This window comes from Rhinolophus hipposideros, assembly GCF_964194185.1.
Source record: "Rhinolophus hipposideros genome assembly, chromosome: 1".
Taxonomy (NCBI): Eukaryota; Metazoa; Chordata; class Mammalia; order Chiroptera; family Rhinolophidae; genus Rhinolophus; species Rhinolophus hipposideros.
Genome location: NC_138047.1, coordinates 20,934,468 through 20,952,868, shown reverse-complemented (window position 1 = coordinate 20,952,868; position 18,401 = coordinate 20,934,468). Strand labels below are relative to the sequence as shown.

The following is an 18,401-nucleotide window of genomic DNA, read 5'->3' as shown; positions in this document are numbered from 1 at the left end:
TCTTCCCGGTTCACCAAGTCAACAAAGCTGGTTAGAGTCGGGCTGCAGAACAGTCACTAGAGCTGCCAGAAACTAGGAGAATACCTCCTAGCTCTAGGTACAATCTGAGATAAAAATGAACAAATAAAAGTGAGTCCATACTCCTACTTACTATAAAAACTCATAACACAAAAGTACCTGTTTCTAAATTTAGGGACAAAAAAATAAATTGGATCCTCTTGGACAGGGTCTTTGTCTTCAATAAAAAAATGGCTCAGAAAAAACAAATCGCAATATGCATACATTTGCTTCAAAAATATTAAGCACTGTTTTATATCCTGCACATTATAATAAACCTAATAAATGTGACAATGGCATCATGTAGTAATATCAACAACTGGCGTTCCCATCATTAACATGTAAAACTAAAGGGGAGCCATTCTGACAGAGTCCTAGCTAATCCTTTGGAGGCGGAAAAAAAATACGTTACGAATGGTTTTTTCCCCCTACAAACTCACTCACTATGCTTAAATGAACATTCAAAATCAAGGAGAAAGATAAACAATCATTGCAGCACTAAACATTAATTTTTGAAAACATGATATTTAACATTGAGTTACCTCGCCCGATGCTTCATCGACTAAAGATATCTGGGTAGGAGTTTCAATTTCAATTGATATCTACCAAAATAAAGTAAGAGGTCATGTATACATCATACAGTACATTTCCATAGTTCTGTTTTGTTTCGGTTTGGTTTGTTGGCTTTATAATGCCTTCGCCATCTCAAACACAAAAAGGGGACGAGGGGTAGAAGTCACAGACACTCTGGGTAACAATTTCTAATTCCACTATAATAAATGTTTTCACAGCTTGAGAACATGATAAAGTTAATATAACAACCGTTTTGAGGTTGATGTGGCAATACGTATTAAATGCCTTATACACGTATATATCCTTTGATATAGCAATCTTATTTCTATGAATTCCATCTTCCTCTCTTCACCTCCCCATCCCTTTGAACTTGAGTCTTTGTAAAACACGTAGTCGTGTGTCCTATTTGTTTAGGTTTTGTGCTGCAGAACACAGTCTGGATCCATCCTCCGGATGGCCACATGTTGGCCAAATTCACAGAGTCGAGCGGCTGCAGAGTGCTCCAAGGTGTACTTGCACATTTTACTAAAATGGCAACGATTAATACGGAGAGGCACTCACTAAACAGATGACAAATGAACATAATTTCTCATCCTTAAGGATGTCTTAAACCTTACAGTGACTGAGCTTCAGGAGTGAAAACATCCTTGCATTTCTGGAATAAAACACATTGTATTCATCGTGCACTAGTTTTTAATACTGTGAGATTCAGCTAGCTGTTACCTTAATTAGGGTGTTCACATATGAAATGGCCTTTTCTCCTATGTTCTTTTATAATTTATTTTGCCAGTGGGGTTGAGCGGCTTATCTTTTTATTATCTCCTACAATAATTCAGCTAGTATAGGGACTATTCTGTGAACATTTGGCAAAAGGCACCTACGAAACCATCTGGGCTTGGGCATTTATTTTTTTTTATTTTATTTAGTTTTATATTGTTAAGGCTTTTGCATTTATATTCATTTTCTTTTCTCGTAAAGAATTTCATCTGACTTTGGTAACAGGGTAACATTGGCCTCGTAAAATGGTGAAACATGTCACCCTCTATTTTATGACAGATTTGTATAGGATTGGTATTTGTTCTTCATTAAATATTTGCTAGGATTTACCAGAGAAGTTATCTGTGCATAAAGAGATTTGTTTTTATTTTCGGAAGAAGGAAGTTATTAATTGTGAATTAAATTTCTTTAAGAAATATAGGGCTATTCAGATTTTCTGTCTCTTCTTGGATCTGTTAATTGTAGTTTTCAAGGAATTTTTCTATTTGATCTAAGTTGTCAAATTTATTGGAATACAATTGTTTATAATCTGGGCCTTTATTGAAGAGAGATCTTTGAAAATTGTTCTAATTTCTTGCATGATTACTGATTTCTTCACGATTTCCACTTTTCTTGCCTCAATTTGGTATTTTTCTCCTTTTCCAGGTATTTATCCACTTTGTCTAAATTATCAAATATACTTCCATATAATTGTCAAAAAACACATTGCTGTTGTTTTCCTTTTTGTCATTCTGTATTTTTATGTGCATCTTTTTAATTATCAATCTCGGCAGAAATTTATCTCTATTTCTCTAAAGACAAACTTTTAATTTTATTCATCTTTCATTTTCTGTGGTAGTTGTTAGTCTCTGTATCACAAATTTGTCCTTTCATTTTTATTATATCCTTCTTTCACATATCCTGAGATTTGCTTTGTTGCTCCTTTTCCTTCTTACTGAGTTGAAGATAACTCCAGTGAATTCTACTCTTTCCTTTCTAAGAAATGTATTTAACACTATCAATTTCCCTTTGAGTACTAATTTAGCTGTTCCACACATTTTGACATGTCATGCTTCCACTGTCCCTAAGTTCTAAGTATTGGATGTTTTTCTTTACAATTTCCTCTTTAACCTAAGAGTTGTTTATTGTATGCATTTAGTTCCCATATGTATGGAATGACTTTAGCTCTCCTTTTATTTCTGCCAACATCATTGCATTATGGTCAGAGAACAGATCACTGGAATTTCTTAAAACTTCTCTTGGGACATGGTACATGGTCAATTGTTGTTAATGTTCCATGTATACCCAAAGACCTGTTTTCCCTGTTGGGTTTGAAGCTCTGTATTTCGATTAGCTCACATTGATTAATTATGTCATTCAGATCTTCTGTATCTTCACTTATTTCCTGCCTCCTTCATCTTTCAGTTTCTGAGAGTGGTGTGGCAAGCGCTCCAGCTACAATTGTTGAATTGACCATTTTTCCCTTAGACTGTTAGGTGGCCTCGTGCTACATCAGCTTCGCTGAGCTGGAACTATCCTAGAAGTCGCTTCCGTGTATACTTCCAGCTTAGGGTTGAGATTTAGGAGGCGGAAGTGAACCAACAACTTTTTAATGCTCTGAAGGACACCAGAAATAACAGCTCATGTAGCGTTGTTATCTGCTGGCTCAGCTCACTGACACGAGACTTCAGCAACTCCGTCCTCTGTGGGACAGCCACCCTCCTTCAGCCTCTCGGAGTCCTGGGCCAGGTGTGTGGAGCTCAGTGGCAAAGCAGGAGGCAGCACTGCTGAGGTTGGGAGGAGTGAGCAACAGGGGTTCCAGCCTGTCTCTGCTCTTCTCCACTTCTTTCTCAGCTTTCCTTCCCAACTGCTGGCCAAGCTGGCCGAGAGCAACTTCAGGCCTAACACCAAGGCCAAGGATACTGCCTCGTGGCTGTGTACCTTTGTGGAGGAAGGTTAAACCTCACCCCAAATGACAGACTGGAACGGAGACAGAAGATGCCACACATGCACCCAGAGGGCATGAAAACACTGCCATGCTCACACACTGGGACTTTCTGGGGACAGGAGGGCAGGACCAGCTGGGAGGAAGTGGCTGGTGTGGCCTCAGAGAGAACAGGAACCAGTGGCTCTGGTTTTTATTGGGGTTGCAGGTGTGCCTGGGCTTGTGTGGTTTGAACTTCACGTGGGCTCCAAGGGAGGGGTAGGCTCTTGTGTCAGCATGTCCAGGTGTGGGGCAGAAGGGGAGAGAGGAAGTGGGAGTTGACAGCTGTCAACAAACAACAAACAGACTCTTTATGACACTTGCTCTGACGTCTCTGTCAGCTCCCACAATTATTTGGGGCTTAGTCCACATAGTGAACCCTAATTCTATTCACTCGCTGTGGACTCTTTCTCTGATCAAGCACAGGGTGATCAATTATTACTTTATCCAGTTTGAAGTTATTACTTTGTCAATTGCATTTCTGTTCATATCTTCTTGATCCATTGTTCCTTTTAACAGTAAATAACATCCTCTTTGAAACTTCTGGTTGTTTTTTGTTTTTTGGTTCGTTTGTTTTTTGCCAATTCTAATTTGTATGATATAACAATTGCCACTCTGGCATTCTTAGCTTCTAATTGTTTAGTATATTCCCCCCCCCCTTTTTTTTTCCATTTCAACCTTCATTTATCCTTTTGTTTTAATTATGTCTCTTGTAGACTGAATAGTGCATCTGTATTCTTTTAACCTAAACCGAGAATTTGTCTGTTGATCAAGAATTGAATTCAATTCACTCATATTTCTAGTAAGTACTGTTATAACAGAACTTTTCCTACCCTCTTTTGATCTTCTATGTACCATACTTTTGTTTTTCTCCCTTTTTCTATATCTTTCTTCCATTGATTAGATCCATTTTATTCTGCCAGATTTAAAATTATTCATTCTATTTTTATTGTTGTTAGCCCTTTCTTATTATAAGCCATAAATTACATTTACTTTTTCTAATCGACTCTGTGTTCTACATAAAAGGATTTATCAATTATGTTAATTAACATTTTACACTTTAAAGTATTAAAATGCAACTTAGCAAGAGACTCACTGAGATTAAACAAAACTAAGAACCTAGATCAAACTGTTGAGAGACAAGAAAAACCAATCAACAATAAAATGTCAACCTCTTCCAAACAGCTGACTTACAAAGACTGTGTCAATATTGTAATGAATGTGGATAAATATAGTGTGTGAAGAGCTGGGCTTTGAATCCTTCCATTGTCTTGTTCAATCTACCATGAAAAATATTTCCCACTCAAAAATAAAGAATGAGCATCATTCGAAAAACAAAACTTACAATTCGTTTCTCCCAAAATCTGTACTTCGGGCTAGTTAACAACAACTCTTTAGTAACAGGCGAACAGTACAAGTAAACCTTCAAACTGAAAGGGAAAGACAAAAAAAACAAACAAAAAAAAGCTGTTTCAGTACAATACAAAATAAGCCATCTTGGTGACTAGGAAATACATTTTATCACGTCACTTATCACTGATGTCAAATAATTCAGGAACTGAGGTGGCACAAGAAGTGTCAGTGTGGTTCCCAATATGCCAACACCCCAATACCCAGCTCGGTCCCATCGAGAGTGTAAAGGGACGGGGAAGAAGTAGGTGGAGAAAATACTGTGTCCTCTGACCCCCTCACGAGGTTGGCCCTTGCCATTCTTATGTTCAATATGCATGTTTGGACACACTCAGGGATATCTGGAAAGCGACCACCAAATGCTAAGCTCCTCTGGAGCACAGAGAGGGGGTGTTGGGGAACAGAAGGCTTCTGCGTTTTACTTCATATAAATCTACTCTGGTGTTTCGTGTTTTTGGTTTGTTTGGTTTTTTTTAGCAGAAATCAATTTCATAATAAATTGTAAAAATTCAACAGTATAGCTTGGAGCTGAGGAATAGTCTGTGGCAGACTATATTTTCCAAAGATGGCCACACTAATATTATACCCCATCCATACACAGTCTTCTTACAAAATGGACATGGAAATCCCTCCACTGACAAGAGGTCTCTATATTAAACCTCCCCTTGAATTTGAGCAGAACTTTGTTACTGCCTTAACCAACAGAATGTGATGGGAAGTAATACTGCAGGACTTTGGAGGCTACCTCTCGGGGCAACATGGCCACCTGCTGGCTCTCCTCTCTTGGGACATACACTTGTTTTCTCAGTTTCCATTTTAAGAAGTCCACCTATCCTGAAACCATCATACTGAAGAGATTTTTTTGAGACACTGATGCCCAGGGAGCCCCAGCTGTTTGAGTCGTCTCAGTCTAGGTGTCAGACATTGAATGAACAAGCCTTCAGATGTCAGCCCCAGACATCTAGTCAGGCAGACACCAGCCACCCCACTGTGCCTGGTCTGAATTCCTGATCCACAGCATCCAAGGCAGAGAATGCATGGTGACTGTTGGTTTAAGTCACTACGTTTTGGGGTAATTCGTTACGCAGCAGTAGATAACTAATACACAGGCTCTAAAATCAGACAGACCTGGTTGAAATCCTGGTCCTGCCACCTACTGGCTGTATGACCTTGGGCAACTAATTTAACCTCTCTGGTTCCTCAGTTTCCTCATCTGTAAAATAGAAATGATAATAGTATCTATTCAGAAGGTTATTAAGAGGCTCTAATGAAGATGTCATCCCAGGCACTCAAAGAAACTGCTAAACTAATAAATATGTAGTGCCCGGCATATAGAGAAGTACTCAGTAAGTATTAACGAGCATTATCAACAACACAGACTATTGCTATCACTTAGCAGATAGCACTTAGCCTAACATCCATAGGTTCAAAAGTCAAAAGCCCATGAGGCCCTTTCCAAATATACATCTTGGGAATTTGGAATTTAGATTGGGGCAATGGCTTCAGGAAAAGAATATAATAGTTCAGTTTTCAGGAAAGATCCAACAACATTATATGATTCTTTATAACGGAACAATCATTTACACACACACACACACACACACACACACTTAAAGAAATGAAAACAAATTGTCGGCCACACCCATTAGCACAGATAAATCAAACAAATATAATTTTAAGTGAAAGAAAACAAAAAGAAAAGTCTATTCAGTGCGATTCTATTTATATAAACCTCAAAAGCCGGAGCTAAACCATGATGACAAAAGTCAGAATAGAGGTTACGTGTGGGACAGAGACACTGGCTCTGTTCTATTTCTTGATCTGGGGAGAAGGCTCACGAATGTGTTCGCTTGTAAAAGTCGATCAGTCTGTACCCTTATGATGTATGCACTCTTCTGTGTGGAAGTTATAGCTCAATGAAATGGTTACTTAAAGATATACACACACAAATAAGTAGCAAAATAAATTACCTGCACTCCAACCTTCTTTGCAAAGCCGGGGCTCTTAATCCTTTCATGTGATCTAAAAACAAAAGAATCAAAAAATCATAAACACATTGTTTTTTCAGAGGCTCACTTAGCCCAAGCACAGCTGTCTGCTCTTTTTAAACTTCCTTGTATGAGAAACTATGTAACTGGCTCACTTTTACAAGGGAATTGATTCATGTGGACCATTGGCTCTTTCTTCCCCAAGCGAAGAATCCATCTGAAAATAGAACATGAACCTCTAAAAGCTGACCATCTCTGAGCCATCAGGAGTCATTTAAAAGGACAACAATCCCTTGCATGTTAGGGCAGAATCTAAACTACTCTGAGTAGCCACAGACGCATGAGTGATGAGGATCTCACTCGGAACTGCTTCCAGCAATTTCTATTCCTATCCACACAGGCTTGCTCCACAGCCCTCCAAACAACAGACAGAAAAAGATGACATTTCAAGATAGGTAACATTTAAACCAAATAGTACATTAAATAAAGAGGGCGTTCTTATACATTCTGAATCACTAGTACGTAAAGGCCTAGAGAACAATGACCAAACACTTCTAAATTGTTTAAATCAATTCTAATTATTCTAATTAGCACCCCCACACGCCCTCAGTTTACATGCGACGACCCTTGACTCCAGTGAACACAAGGCCATCAGTCGCCACAGCTCAGGAAGCAGGCCTTGCCTGACAGGTGGCTCCAAAGGGCAGTCCACCTGCCCCTTCAGAGGATACAGCAAGTCCGGTCATTCCGAGCGCAGGCTCTTAGGGCCCATGGGTCCTGGGGCAGGACTCTCAGTAATGGGATTTGCAGAGTTTGTGCCGTAGCAAAAGGAGGCAGAATCAGGACTCTGCCCCATGCTCTGAAACTAAGTCAGCAGAGAGCACCCCGGGTCCCCCACCCAGCACCCCAGACCCCTGCATGACTGGAGGCTAGAAGAACTGGAGCCAGTTGGCTTTGTGCTTCTAGAACTGCACCCGGAAACTCCTTCCCAGGGCCTTTTTCTTTTTCCTTCACCGGAATAAATCATCGTAAGTTGTCCCTTGAAGGGGTCCTCCCCAACCCTGGGTGACTATCTCAGGCAGGGGCCACCTCTCATTCTCCTCACTGATGCTTAGTAAACCTGACCCGATTCCGAGCACAACAATGCGTTCCACATGGTCCATAAACCAGCACCAAGTGGGGCCACCCCAAATTCTACCCAAATGTGATCTTAACATGTTCATGTGCATTTTTTTCTAGCAAAAGAGTTCGTAGATTTTATCACATATTCTGTATTAGCTTGGGCTGTCATAACAGAATACCCCAGACTGGGGGCTTAAACAGCAAAAACATTTCTCACACTTGGATTCTGGTGAGACGTCTCCTCCTGGCTTGCAGAACTACTTGACCTTTTCCTACCTAGGTATGTGTGTGTGAAGAGAAAAACCTCTTCTTCTAAGTCCTATCGAATTAGGACCCCACCCTTATGACATCATTTCATCTTAATTACTTCCTAAATGCCCTATCTCTGAATACAGTCACATTGGGGTTAAGGCATTAACATATGTTATATCCACAGTATATCCAAAAAGTAAAAACAGGGCCATCCTCATCAAGCAGCAGATTCTCAAAGAAAAACAAGACCCCCCCCCAAAAAAATAGTATTCTCAATAATAAGCGGAAAAACCCTCAAAGTGCTATTTAACAAATTAAGAGGAGCTTCAGATTTTCCTCATTGAAGAGAGAGACCTGGTGGGCTTAAGCAAAAAAGCAGAAGCATCTCCCCAAAGCAGATAAGCTCAACAATTTACACCAGCTGAAAGTGACTGATTCCACACATACGACAACAGTTGGTTCACACTAACCCCGACGGGAAGGCCAGTGTTTGATATCTGTAATTTAATTTAAAATTACACCTTGTGATATGTATGTGCATAGGTTTCTCATGCTCTAGTTCAAGAGTGGATGGGAGCACCCTACTCAAGCTGCTCTGGAAGCCCACACGCCTACAAGCAGCTACCATAGTGCTTCAGTTTATCTTCACGTCTGATCAATGCCAAAGCCTGGGCTCATTAATTAGCATAATGAATATTAAAATTGTTTTCATTGGTAAAGTTAGTGACTTATTAGCATAAAAGATGTTAAAAACGACAATGGTTGTGAAGTTAGTGGTACTCCAGCTCTGGAGATTGGCTAAAATGTGTTAGAGACTCACCCTGAGCATCTAGGCTCAAGGTAATTATCACTGGGATGACACTTCAGTGGGAATCCCTAATCAGTATCCAGCTGTGAAATCTTAGTCTTCTAGTGAGAGGCTGGAGCGTCTAGCTTCAAAGCCATATCCTTAGGGGTGAAGCTTCAGGCTGATTCCCTAACTATATCCATCTGTGAAATGGGAGGATTCTGGCTGCTTGTCCCCGCCATCTCTAAGGTAAGCCACATCCTGCCTCCAGACTAAAACGAACCTTTCCTATTGGATGTGGACAAAACATTTAAAAGGAGGGGGAGCTTGTACTTAGTTGTTAGAGGTTATCTGCTTTGGGGAGATGCTTCTGCTTTCTTGCTCAAGCCCACCAGTTCTCTCTCTTCAATGAGGAAAATCTGAAGCTGCTCTCAATTTTACAGACAGGCTGTTTAATTTCAGAGAGTGTGTGTGTGTGTGTGTGTGTGTGTGTGTGCGTGTGACTGCTCGCTAATGCTTGGGGGGCAGAGCATAACTTCATCTGGTAACAGTCTCCTTTATATTAGGTTGGTGCAAAAGTAATGCGGGCTTTGCCTTTTTTAAACCGCAATGACTTTTAGACCAACCTAATACCATAGTAGCGAGGATGTGGGAAGAACTAAACAGTCCTCACCGTGCTCTATTAGCTGCTAGGAGGGTTTCCAGAAGAACCTTGTAACTGTGCCTGATCCCAAGGCCCGTTCAGTGCGCAACTGGCAGGCGTACAGGTAGAGCCTCGAGCGGCTTTAGAGGCAGATCGGGACCAGGCGCAGTCACCATCCCTCCCCCGCCCTCCCGCAGCCCGCCCTCCCGCAGCCCGCACTCCCGCAGCCCGTCCTCCCGCAGCCCGCACTCCCGCAGCCCGCTCTCCCGCAGCCCGCAGCCCGCAGCCCGCTCTCCCGCAGCCCGCTCTCCCGCAGCCCGGCCTCCCGCAGCCCGCAGCCCGCTCTCCCGCAGCCCGCAGCCCGGCCTCCCGCAGCCCGCACTCCCGCAGCCCGCAGCCCGGCCTCCCGCAGCCCGGCCTCCCGCAGCCCGGCCTCCCGCAGCCCGCACTCCCGCAGCCCGCTCTCCCGCAGCCCGCACTCCCGCAGCCCGCAGCCCGCCCTCCCGCAGCCCGCCCTCCCGCAGCCCGCCCTCCCGCAGCCCGCAGCCCGCTCTCCCGCAGCCCGCAGCCCGCTCTCCCGCAGCCCGCTCTCCCGCAGCCCGGCCTCCCGCAGCCCGCAGCCCGCTCTCCCGCAGCCCGCAGCCCGCTCTCCCGCAGCCCGCACTCCCGCAGCCCGGCCTCCCGCAGCCCGCAGCCCGCTCTCCCGCAGCCCGCACTCCCGCAGCCCGCAGCCCGCTCTCCCGCAGCCCGCACTCCCGCAGCCCGCAGCCCGCCCTCCCGCAGCCCGCCCTCCCGCAGCCCGCAGCCCGCTCTCCCGCAGCCCGCCCTCCCGCAGCCCGGCCTCCCGCAGCCCGCAGCCCGCCCTCCCGCAGCCCGGCCTCCCGCAGCCCGCAGCCCGCCCTCCCGCAGCCCGCCCTCCCGCAGCCCGCCCTCCCGCAGCCCGCAGCCCCCTCTCCCGCAGCCCGCACTCCCGCAGCCCGCAGCCCGCCCTCCCGCAGCCCGCACTCCCGCAGCCCGGCCTCCCGCAGCCCGGCCTCCCGCAGCCCGGCCTCCCGCAGCCCGCAGCCCGCCCTCCCGCAGCCCGCCCTCCCGCAGCCCGCAGCCCGCACTCCCGCAGCCCGCACTCCCGCAGCCCGCTCTCCCGCAGCCCGCACTCCCGCCCCCCCGCAGCCCGCACTCCCGCAGCCCGCACTCCCGCAGCCCGCACTCCCAGCCCGCTCTCCCGCAGCCCGCCCTCCCGCAGCCCGCCCTCCCGCAGCCCGCACTCCCGCAGCCCGCAGCCCGCCTTCCCGCAGCCCGCTCTCCCGCAGCCCGCACTCCCGCAGCCCGCTCTCCCGCAGCCCGCCCTCCCGCAGCCCGCCCTCCCGCAGCCCGCACTCCCAGCCCGCACTCCCAGCCCGCACTCCCGCAGCCCGCACTCCCAGCCCGCACTCCCAGCCCGCACTCCCGCAGCCCGCACTCCCAGCCCGCTCTCCCGCAGCCCGCTCTCCCGCGTGCCGGGGTCCCGACGCCCCGCCTTCCTCCTCTCCAGACCCCGGGGCGGCTTCCCCGCCAGAGCCGGTGAAGCCTCCTCGCCGAGGTAGCAGCGGCGCCCGCGCTCACTCACCCTTATGGCAGTGGGACAGGAAGTAGGCGCGGGCCTTCAGGTTCTCCCTGTCGAAGCGATCTATGGAGATGTTTGGATACTCGGCCATCTGTCCCTGGAAGGAACTCATAGCGCAGGCCCACGCCGGCAGAACAGCCCCCACACTAGTCTCGGAAGCCCAGGTTATTTCCTGAGCGCGCCGCCACTTCCGGGAACCTGCCGCCGCCTCACCATTGGCCAGCCGGGCGCAGCCCCGTCCAATCAGAGGAGCCCTGCGGTAGGGGGCGGTGCCGAGCAGTGTCTGGTCCGTTTGCCGGCGGGTGACCCGCTAGTTAAATGCCGGAACTGAGCTGCGCTGGCGCGAGGCTGCTGCTGAATTGAGGGCGGGCGGCTGGCTGGGTGGCATCTGGGGTGTACCGCGCAGAGTGTGGCTCCTGCCGCCGGAAACCTTGACACAGCACGCTGTCGTTCTTCCCGTGTCTATGCAGGAACAGTAGCGCGAAGGGAAACGGAACGCCCGCCGCAGGGGGCTCCACCTAAGAAAACGAAGAGGGAAGCAGAGCTTCGCTTGAACACACGTGTTCCTCTTCCTGCTTGTCCACTGGAAGCCTAAAAGCCGAGCTCAATTTCCCGTCTCTTCTTCAGTGTCTACCTTATGGGGTGGTATGAGACAAAATTGTATCTGACTCATAGTTCCCGCTTCCATTTGTAACCACAAAGTGAGTAAATACACAATCCCTGATCATAACAGCTCATAGGCATGGTTGTCATGCGGGGTGTCATGTGGGGTCTCTGGTCTGGGTCCCCGCAAAAGAACGCAGAGTATGGTGAGGCCAAGAAGAAACACCCACGGAGCCATAGATAGGGGACTCATACCACTATATTCTTGTTGGTGGCTGGGTTGGAGACACAGGAAGCAGGCGCCACACTATCTGCTCCTCTGCCAACCAACTTCGCTGGCTAACTGCAATCCGCGCTTGCTAGCGTAGCCACGCAGTTATATCAGTGGCTAATGGCTAACCGGTAACAGCTGATGGCCACCCAACCACAGCTAACGGCTATCTAATACCCGAGCCAGCACCTTTCCACATGAGGCCGAGAGCCTGGAAACTGCTCTCTGGGGCTCTGTCCCCACAGTGGTCTTAGAGCAGATCAGAGCCTAAGGATACGTTACATTAGCTGCTAGCCTCCCTCCAACCCACCCTTTTGAGCTATCGTTTTTGCAAGTTAGAAGGATGTATAAAAGAAAAACAAGTGGTAGGGTAATGGGAGAAAGGTCTGGGATTGTTTTTTAACTTTTATTTATTTTACATATGTTTTTCCAGGACCCATCAGCTCCAAGTCAAGTAGTTGTTTCCATCTAGTTGTGGAGGGCGCAGCTCACAGTGGCCCATGTGGGGATGGAACTGGTAGCCTTGTTGTTAAGAGCGCGGTGCTCTTACCAACTGAGCTCACCGACCCGCCCCGGTCTGGAATTTTCTAAGCACCAAAGCAACTTTATGAAAAGGTTTGAAGTATTAAGAGTCATCAAATAGCCACAGTGGCATTTATTGGGTCTCTTCCTAGCAAGGCTCCTTAGACACCACAATGTTAATCGCAAACAACTCTAACACTTTTGAGGACCCGCTTTATTCTGTAGCAAGGTGACAAGCCTTGCAGTGGTTACATAGGTAACTAAAATGTGCCGTCAAGCAGTTTTCAGTCTATTCAGAGACAACACATTTGCAGAACATACTAAATGAATGCTTCCACGGAGACATAAAATAATGCAGGAATAAATCCAAGCACAATGAGTCTGACCAGGGGAATCAGGAACCAGAATGCCACCCTCAGAGAATATCAGCATGTTCCTGCAGCCATGGTACTCAGAGTTCTATTGAAATACAGATTCTCATGAAAAAAATTTTTTAAGGAGTGGGAGGAGAAGGAAGGAGAAGGAAAAGAATAGTGGTGGTGGTGGTGGAGTGGAAGAGGTACAGACACTGTGATCACTAATTTGAGTAAAGCACTCTGCTAGTACACTACTGCCAAGACCTTTGATTCAGTATAAGATGGCTTGTCATAGAATAAAGGAGAGCTATTGCTGTGGCTAGGCTGTCTACACCTAAAGACAAATTCTGCAGTGAGCCTAGCAGCTGGAGACTCCGGTGTGTCTGCCTCTGACAGAATTTGGAGCTCCTGGCAAGACAGGTTAAGATAATGCTCATATTTTTATTTATTTGTCCATTGGTTTGTCCTCTCTTCTTTCCAAAGTGGATGTAGTATAAAAGATTAAAGAGAATTGTGAGAGAGTTGGCATAAAGGGGAGAGAGAGGATAGAAAATGGTGAAGATGGGTAAGCACAGCCCACAGACACGCCCTCGTGCTCTCTTGGAAGATGGGAGCCATATATTTGGCCCTTCTAGAAGAAGACAATCATAAACTAGTGTTTGGCGTCTGCAAGATACAAATCAAAGAGATTTTCAGAAGAAGCACAGTGTTCTGGATACTGAGTCCCAAGAGGATGGTAGCAAAGAAAACTGTGACTATGGTCAACATCAGCTACTGCTCTGTTTCCTCATTCCCAAGGGTGCAGGGTGGGGGGCATCTCTTTCAGAAATTGCACAGCTCTTTGAACCTCTAAGTCCTTGATGTATTCTGTCTCAGCAGGACTGAGGAAGAGACACCACAACCTAGGTGGCTTAAACCACAGAAATTTCTTTTCCAACAGCTCCGGAGGCTGAAAGTCAGAGATCAAGATGTCAGCAAATTTGATTTCTCTCCCCTTGGCTTCAGATAGCTAGCTTCCTGCTGTGTCTTCACAGGGCTCACATCCCTGATATCTCTTCCTCTTGTAAGAACCTATCAGTCCTATTGAATTAGGGCCATCCCCTTAGGATATTACTTAACCTTAATTACCTCTTTAAAGGCCCTATATCCAAACATCGTCACATTAGGGGTGAGGGCTTCAACATATGAATCATAGGGGAGCTCCACTCAGTCCATAACAGTGCCTATGTCCAAGCTTCCCCTCACTAAGTGACACTAGTCATTAGAGTAAGGGTTAGGGGCCCACCCTATTCCAGTAGGACCTCATCTTAACTAATTACATATACTACAACCCTATTTCCAAGTAAGGTCATATTCTGAGGTATGAGCATTAGGACTTTAACATATGGATTGGGGGGGGGGCCTCAAGGGGAACACAATTTAACCCATAACAAAAAACAATGTAAAATAATATAGCCAACATGTGTTTCAAATTTTTTAAATAAAAACTAGGTGCTATGTTAACCATAAGGTTAATGATTTTTTTCTTAGATATTTGAAATGCAACTTTATTCTGATTCTAAACGAAAAGGAATGGGAATGACAGTAACCAACAAGATCTCCCCACGGAATATTGTGATATGAAGCAGTCTTACATTTGAAACTCGATAAGGAACCCACTGCGTTCTGAAACAGCTAAATATGCAGGTCCAAAAAAGGAAGATATTTTTAACTGCCACACTCACTCCGAAGCCCATCATCGCCTTCAGCATCCCAAAGATGAAGCGCATGTTCTGCTTAGCTGTGTAGTAAAGTGGCAAACACACTGCACCACTGACATCACAGGACAGTTGCCTATAAAACTAGACTTCTGACGCTGGGCCCCAGCTTCACTTTCACGGGTCGTCATCCTCATCCAGGAGAGCAGTTGTCTGAGCGACCTCTAGGTCATGCTCGTACTGCCGCAGGTTTTGCTGGTGGTTGGATATGGACGTAAGACAAAGAGTGGGCTCTGGGGGCCATCTAACTGAAAGGGAAGACTGTGGAAGGAGCAGCTTAGGAGGAGCAGCTTAGGAGCAGCGTTTGAAGAAGGGTTGTTTTGCAAAACCAAGTGGATGTTGGATATACAAGTCTAGAGTTGAGAGAGAAATCTGGAAATCTGAGGAAATAAATTTGGGAGTTGTAAGTAAACAGATCATTTTAAATATAATAATGAAGGTAATGTTAGAATAAATAAAGCTGTAGATGTCGTTTATTATAGGTTTGCTAACTGTCAGGCATTACACTCAACCCTATGCAGATTGGTTCATTTAATCCCAACAACAAAATGAGAAGAGAGGTGGGACAGATGGGAGATGTTTACTATCAGGGATCAGAATTGCCAATGGTCTCTGTTTCCTGATCCACTTTTTTAGGGAATTCTGAGATTGAAGACGCAGCAAATAACACTTTTCTACCTCTTCTTAGGGATAAGCCCTTGCAAGGATCCCTGTCACGGGCATCAACTTCGATTCTTAATCCCCAGCCCCGTCCTCGCTCAGGAGCATGTAGACGGGCTCACGGGGCCAAACCTGAACCGGGCGCTTCAGCAGAACCACACGTTGCTAGGAGACGAAAAGGTCTCCGAGGGAGACAGTTGGCCTCTCACCGCCCAGCCCACGACCCCTAGAGAAGAACAAGAGCACCTCCGCGCTCTCCTGAGAGCTCCCGGGCAGGGCGCCCCAGCCCCTCCACGTCGACTGAGCTAGGGTAACCCCGGAGACCTGGGCTAGGGGCGGGTGGACAGGCTGCTCAAGGGCCGGACACTGTCCTCCCTGGCCGCCCTGGCCCAGGAACCCAGGCTCTGCCCCTTCTGCTCCTGTGTGGCTTTGCGGTTCAAAGATTTGTCCTGCTTGCTTCTGTTTTCCTGTTATCTCCCTCACTTTCAGGGAAGGTCTTTATTTGGTCCCTCATGAGTTTCAGAGTCTGATTCTCCAGTAGTCACCCGGCCCTCCCTTAGGGGCCGTGGTCCTTTCCAAGTTCCTCTGGTGGGCCAATCATTGGGTCTTCAGTTTTTAAAATACCTTTTGTAGGCAGACTTCACCTTACAGACACAACTGGTGATTTCCAGCAGAAAAAAGTTTGAGGGACCTGAGAAAACATGTTAGCTGTGCGGGCCGGAATGGACTGGCTTGGTGCTGCACAAATGAAGATTAGCACCAAGGCCTATTTTAGGAACCATTTTTGATTTTTCAACTGACCACCCAAAAACTTGGGGAAGGGAAGTGTGAAGACGCTAGAGAATGCCTAATGAAATATTATCACAGGTCAAGAAACTGAGGCCCAGGAATATCCATTGCCTTGACCAAGGTTACATGCTAGTTAACGGCTCCTCCACCCTATCTTGCTGCGTCTAGGAATAGAAAAAACAAAATGAGGAAAGAAATGGAAGTTAGGCATACTAATAATGCTCTTGCGGTTTTAATATCACTAAAAGTAAAAGCACTTTTCAGAGTGAAAAGGGTTTTTGCAAAAAAGAGAGTTTGAGATGGTGGCTGGATCAAAGGCTTCTACGTTAGATTAGAGTATATAAGAACCTTAGATTGTCCAGTATTTGGTTCGGCTGGGTTTTTTTTTTAAAATACCCATATAAACCCTAATACTGTTTACTAAAATTTGATTTGCAAACTGGAAGGTCAGCCATTGCCATTTCCTGTTTCTGCAGATACAGTTAATATTATAGAGATTAAACATATTTTATCTCAATTATTTTTTGCCACAACTGTCAGTAAGGAAACAACTAAATTTTTAAAGTGCTGAATGTTACTGGCAGAATAAGTACTGCCACTGAATTTCCAAGACTCACTGAAATATATAATCAAGGAATTGTAAGTTGACCTTTCCTAATTTTAGTTACATTCTGTGTTTTTATTAAGTAGGAAGTAAGTTATGAGAGAGACCAAAAAAAAAAAAAAAAAAAAAAAGGAATTAGCACCATTACTATATAGTACATAGCAGCCCGTACAGTTCGTATTATGGTTAAATGCATGCACGTTCCCTTCAGCTGTTTGGGGAAAACAAAGTTTGGAAATTCCTGGTGTGACTAGAAGAGCTGTATTTCTACTGAGAAAAATGGAAATTTCTCCAGTAGTTCAACTGAATGCAGTATATTTTCTGCTCTTCTAGTAAATGTAGCATTTCCCCCCACATCTAATCAGTTGCCAGCTCCTGCCAACCCTTCATGATATATCATGTATTTCTTTTTTCTATTTCCAATTTCCCCCCCTCACTTACTCTTTTATTTTTTTAAAAGATTTTATTGGGGAAGGGGAACAGGACTTTATTGGGGAACAGTGTGTACTTCCAGGACTTTTTTCCAAGTCAAATTGTTGTCCTTTCAGTCTTAGTTGTGGAGGGTGCAGCTCAGCTCCATGTCCAGTTGCCATTGCTAGTTGCAGGGGGAGCAGCCCACCATCCCTTGCGGGAGTCGAGGAATCGAACTGGCAACCTTGTGGTTGAGAGGCCACTGGCCCAAGTCGGAATTGAACCGGCATCCTTGGGAGTTAGGAGCACAGAGCTCCGACCACCTGAGCAACCGGGCCGGCCCGCCTCATTTACTCTTGCCTGGGCATGTCAATGGTTTTATAATTGAACTCTTCATGTATGCTGTCTGAATCTGAGCTTCTGAAAAACAATAATGAAATTACACATCCATGCCAATTGCTTGCTTCTGAGGAACAAAAGATTTAGGGAGTACCAATTGGATAAGGATAGTGGAATATAAGAGTAGTTCAGGAAAGTGTGTTCTCTTGCTTGTCCCTTACTATAGTTCCCTGAGATCCCTTTGCCCTGCTTAGGTGCCCTTAAGTAGACTCACGTGTGTGACATCATGCTGTTGGTCTGCAGCCCACTTATACCCATTCTCTCCAACCTTTGCTTTTATATACAGCTATTCATAACCCGCACAAGGTACAGCATAAAATGAAACAGTTGTGCTTTAGATGCACATAAATAATTTTGCCTTACTTGTGGTATAGACTGAAAAGATATTCATCCCCCTTAAGGGTGATCCTTAGAAATTAATCTTGGGCATCTGCATACACACACACACATACACTTCACATCCAATCATAATTCTTCACTTTGCTAAAAATGGAAATTGATCAAACACAATTCTGATTGACACTCTTCACTCTTCATGGAATAATAAAGAAATGGTATTGCCTAAAATGCAAGGTCCTATACAATTTGTTCCCAATCTAATATTCCAATAATTTGTCACAAAGTCTTTTTGCAACAAGATATAAATACATAACTGAACAAATAATTTCTCTAGAACACAGTAGGGGCTCTTCTATTTCTTCAGCCCTTTTTGTCATAATGTCCTCCTTGCAATGCCCTCATCCTTCGGTATGCCTTTTCTTTAAGAAGTAGGTTCAAACTCACCTCCTTCTTCCAACAGCTACTGACTACCCCAGCCCATGATACAACTCTTAATGTGGTACAAATCTGTATGT

The 18,401-nt window shown here is 45.6% G+C and overlaps 1 protein-coding gene across 1 annotated transcript in view; it reads right to left on the bottom strand.

Moving 5' to 3' along the window:
• The window catches only part of DCLRE1C (DNA cross-link repair 1C), a 34,541-nt gene extending 23,161 nt beyond the window's left edge, over nt 1-11,380 (bottom strand). Inside the window, 4 exon segments of the mRNA XM_081025629.1 lie at nt 600-659; nt 4,716-4,800; nt 6,751-6,802; nt 11,179-11,380. Coding sequence (XP_080881755.1) covers nt 600-659; nt 4,716-4,800; nt 6,751-6,802; nt 11,179-11,287 — 306 coding nt within the window. The 5' untranslated portion in view covers nt 11,288-11,380.
• Between the last annotated feature and the right edge of the window lie 7,021 nt (nt 11,381-18,401).